This window comes from Lytechinus pictus, chromosome 14 (assembly GCF_037042905.1).
Source record: "Lytechinus pictus isolate F3 Inbred chromosome 14, Lp3.0, whole genome shotgun sequence".
NCBI classification, from domain to species: Eukaryota; Metazoa; Echinodermata; class Echinoidea; order Temnopleuroida; family Toxopneustidae; genus Lytechinus; species Lytechinus pictus.
The window spans coordinates 854974-859712 of NC_087258.1; the positions used below are offsets into that span (position 1 = coordinate 854974).

A 4739-nucleotide genomic window follows, 5' to 3' on the forward strand; every position below is an offset into this window, starting at 1 on the left:
ATACTCGAGGGAATCTGGGAAATGGCGATGGTAGAGCTGCACTACCCGAACAGATGGTTTAATTATCATTCTTCCCACTTGAACTCCGGAATTCTATACTCAGGCGATGGTGGAATAAGCTGGGACGAACATCGCATCCCAAATGGTTACTATGACAACATCAAAGAGCTTCTGATCCTAATTGTCCCGACAGATTTACGTCGTACCATTGAGTTTACATTCAACGATTATTCTAGCAAAGTGACCTTTGTCACGCGAGATCCCTTTTACAGGGTAAAAATGACGGGAGGGTTGGCTACCATGTTGGGTTTTGAGGATGGGTCTTCCATGGCGGGGCCATTAGAAGCTCCATTACCAGTCGATATGATGTTGTTTCATGGATTATATGTGTATACAGACCTCATTGAACATCAGCTTGTGGGCGATACAAGGGCCCCTCTCTTACGAGTTGTGACAGTAAAGGACAGACATGGCAAAGACGTAACTGTCAATTTCGAGGCCCCGCACTATCTACCTATGAACCAGAAGCTCTTCAATACGATCGAAGTCCATATAAAGGATGACATGGGTCGTAGTATTCCATTCCAGCGTGGGAGAGTCGTTGTTAAACTACATCTGAGGAAGAGATCGCCTTCTTTGATTCACGGATAAGAGTGTATTTTTACAAGAAAAATTAAACATGGCGAGCACTGGTTATCTCTCGCCTCAAGTCTACACAGATTATTACACTAGCCAAGTAGGGAATGGTGTACCTGTATTCTCCGGAGGAGTGATGCAACAAGGTTTTGGTATTGGAGGTTTACTAGCCAGAGGACTGCGGGCAGCTATGCCCCTTTTGAGAAGAGGAACGCAAGCCGTGGTTAAAAAGCTTGCCTTTAGAAAAGGGGGCAATTCATTGGCTCAGAGAGCTGTCAATGCCGGAATCAACTTTGCAGCTGGGGCTTTGTCAGATCATCTTGATAAAAAGATCGGTGTTAGGAGGGCTCCCAAAAGAAAACGCGCTACCCGTCGACGACAGGCAACTGTCAAGAAAAGGCGAGTTGGGTCTAATAAAAAGGGGAAACGTCCAAAAGCATCCAACAGTCGTCCTGGAGTCGCTGCGAAGGCAAGAGCTCGAGATATTTTTGACGCCTGAGAATAATCGGGAGAAAATCAAAGTACAATGGCCTTTGTCCATAACGATTCGTGCGAGTGTGTCAAATCAGAGTTGGACCTCTTCAGTATTCCACCTACTCAAACCAGTATTGAACAAGGGCAATGGATAGAATACCACCCCCTGGCTCAATTTTCAGACGGAGGACCCATCGAGTTTCACATTTCTGGTTCAGGAAGCGAATACCTAGATCTCACTCAGACACAGGTCTATGTAAAAGCAAAAGTGGTCCATCAGGATGGTACCAATCTTGTGGACGGAGATCAAGTTGGACCGGTAAATCTGTTTCTGCACTCCCTCTTCTCACAAGTGGATGTCAGTTTAAACGATCGAGTGATCACGCCTTCTACACCAACCTACCCCTACAGGGCTATGATTGAATCATTGCTTCAATATGGGTCAGAAGCCAAGGAGACCCAGCTGACCTCGGCTCTCTTCTACAAAGATACCGCTGGCTGTATGGATAATCCCAACCCTCTAGATAATACCGGAGATGCCAACCAAGGTTTGAAGAAGAGACACGGTTACATCAGATCATCCAACAGTTTTGAGATGACGGGGCCGCTTCACTGCGATCTATTCTTTCAACCCAAACACCTATTAAATGGTGTAGATGTACGAGTTAAAATGATCAGAAGCAAGGAAGAATTCTCCCTCATGTCTGCAACACCCGATGCTCCCTACAAAGTTGTCATTCAAGATTGCTCCCTCTTTGTTCGGAAGGTTAAAGTTTCCCCCTCTGTGATGATAGGGCATGCAAGAGCGCTGGAAAAGGGAACAGCTAAATATCCAGTCCGACGTGTGATGTGCAAGGTTCTCTCTGTCCCTCGTGGGGAAATGACGTTACAGCAGGACCATCTTTTCCTGGGACAGATTCCACAGCGTCTCGTTGTGGGATGTGTAGATAACAATGCTTTCAGTGGCAGTTATGTTCACAATCCGTTCAACTTTCAACACTTTGACGTCAATTACATGTCCCTCTACGTAGATGGAACACAAGTTCCATCCAAACCATTAACTCCTGATTACGGACGTATCGCTGGATCGGCTTCAATCAGAGCTTATCATACCCTCTTTTCAGGAACGGATAAAATGTTCAGGGATTCTGGAAACGATATCAGTAGGGAGGACTACGATCGTGGATACGCACTCTATGCCTTTGACCTCTCCCCTGACTTATCATCGGGTCAGCATTTCAACTTGAAAAAGCAAGGAAATCTGCGCTTGGAGATACATTTCAGGAAGAATCTACCACAGGGAGTGAACATTGTTGTCTATGCAGAATTTGACAACATCCTAGAAATTGACCGAGCCCGCAACGTCCTGTTTGATTATTCTGTGTAAATATGTATGCTTCCGATATTGATCGCATCATGAGGAATGATACAGCAGTGGGAGGAATCTACGAGGGCGTTTATCCCTCCGATCGATTGATCATGGAAGCAGTGCCCCGACCTTCAGCTTATGTTGTTAACCTAGACCCAGCCCATAAACCTGGAAGCCATTGGATCGGTATATTCATGGATAGCTCTGGAAATTCAGATTATTTTGACTCTTATGGAATCCCCCCACCCCCTGGAAAAATTCGGAAATTCTTACGTCAACATACGGATGGTCGAACCGGATGGAACCGCTTCAAGCTTCAGGGAGACTATTCCACAGTCTGCGGACAGTATGTGATATTCTTCTTAACCCAACGTGCCAGGGGTAGAAATATGGATTCTGTCATTCGCAAATTTTCTTTGGATACGGATTTGAACGATCATCTTATCCGAGATTTTGTCCGAACTAACTATGGTTATGATCAACCGGTACATCAAACACACTTTCTGGATGACCAACTATCAAAGGCTGTTTATCCTTTGTTTCTTTGATTTGTCATACGTATATAACATGTAAATATTGTTGTTTTGCTGTGATGAAAAAAAATAAAAATAAAGATGTAAATAGTATTTTCTTTGCTTCCCATGTCTCCTTATTTTAGTCATCAAAGTGTCTCGTTCTCCGATTTAACGTATACATTGCATACACACAGCCATACTGATACAGCCCAACAAATATTTGCAAACCTTTCTCGTGTACAAGAAAAGTTTTACAACCTCTTTTTCTTTTAAGCAAAACTTTTTTTCTCTCTCCCCCTCTCTTCTTTTTTATTCTCTCTTACCTCTCTCTCCTTTCCTCTTTATCCCCCCACCCTCTCTTCATCTTTTTTCATTAGATAAATACAATCCACGCCTAAGAAGTAAGACAAAGACCTTGCTTTACACTTCAATAATAACTTTATTACATGTATTTACTCTATTTACATGAATCTTTCAAATAGGCCATTCGCATTTCCATACGATTATCTTACAACATGAATGCATGATAGTCAAACACTTGCCATAAATATGATCTAGAGATTGAAGATTTTACAGTTTATTTACATCTAAAAATCAAGACGCTGAGGGGATATAGTATATTCTTCTTCCCCTTCCTCTTCCTCGGATGTTTCAGAATCATCGTCTAATTTATCGATATACATCTCACGAATATCATCATCAAATGAAGGGGATTCAAATTTCCTATCCTTAACATTGTACAGATCTACAATATCCTGGTGCCTAACGCAATCAAAACCGGGGGTTTTCTCATACCATTGCTCATAGGTATTTAGGAAATAGTCCACATCATCAACATATTTGACAAGGAGTTCCCTTACAAGTGTATTCCACGTACCAGTTGGACAGAGAAAGACATCACTCTGATCTGTTACAATGTGGGCATAAAATACTTTCCATTCCTTTAACAGTTTTCCTTTATCAATTTTCCTGAATACCTTTACAACCCCTGGTTCAATAAGTTCAGAGATCGTTATATTGTTCCAGTGATAAGGCATTTTGTAGTTTAGACATGCGTGGTAGGACGATGGATAGTGATGGAGGCAACCGTCGCAATCTGCCTGGCTCGGTATCATCAAGCTGGAGATCTTTCGGAATAGCTCTACTACTACGAACCCCTCCAGTATCTTCATGAATCGCTTGCCATTTTCTAAAATGGAATAAATATAGAAAGAACATACGCATAGCTATGTGGGACATGTTACTATAAAGCAATATTGTACGACTACAATATCAAGGATGTGTATGATGGATCAGCGTCTAAGATTTATTGTTTTGTAACAGCTGAAATCTCTTCCTATCAATGGCTTTGTGGATGCCCGGTACGGCTGCTGCCAGGTTGAGCCAATTCTCCCTGGTTAGATTTATGCCCTTCCGTCCAGCCATCATGCGGGTCCCATGGTGACCAATATTATAGTACTCTCTCACGTTCACGTAGATCTCCTTGTTAAACGTTTTCACCACAGCAAAACGCTTACCCCCTAGAGGAACGGCGTGGACGTCTTCCGGGAATCCTTCAACTTTTCCGTCGTCATCGACTTTTTTCCTCGGGGCTTCTGAGATACTGGCTGGGATCTCTAGCTTCAGCTGCTTCCTTGCCTTCTTTGCTGCAGCGTGGTCTTTCTCCGCGATCTCAACGGACTGGAAGGTCAATGAAACGAAAATACAAAATTATGGATATAAAATATAAAAACAATAATAGAAAA

At 42.8% G+C, this 4739-nt stretch overlaps 1 protein-coding gene across 1 annotated transcript; it reads left to right on the top strand.

Annotated features, from left to right (window-relative positions):
- Positions 1-1162: 1162 nt before the first annotated feature.
- On the top strand, positions 1163-2497 carry LOC129259552 (uncharacterized protein F54H12.2-like). Its single transcript, XM_054897829.1, has one exon. The coding sequence runs from the start codon at positions 1163-1165 to the stop codon at positions 2495-2497; it is 1335 nt and encodes a 444-aa protein (XP_054753804.1).
- The last annotated feature ends 2242 nt before the right edge of the window (positions 2498-4739 follow it).

What these genes read in the sequence shown, in the direction of transcription:
- LOC129259552 (XM_054897829.1), top strand. Translation starts at nt 1,163, where the DNA reads ATGGCCTTTGTCCATAACGATTCGTGCGAGTGTGTCAAATCAGAGTTG.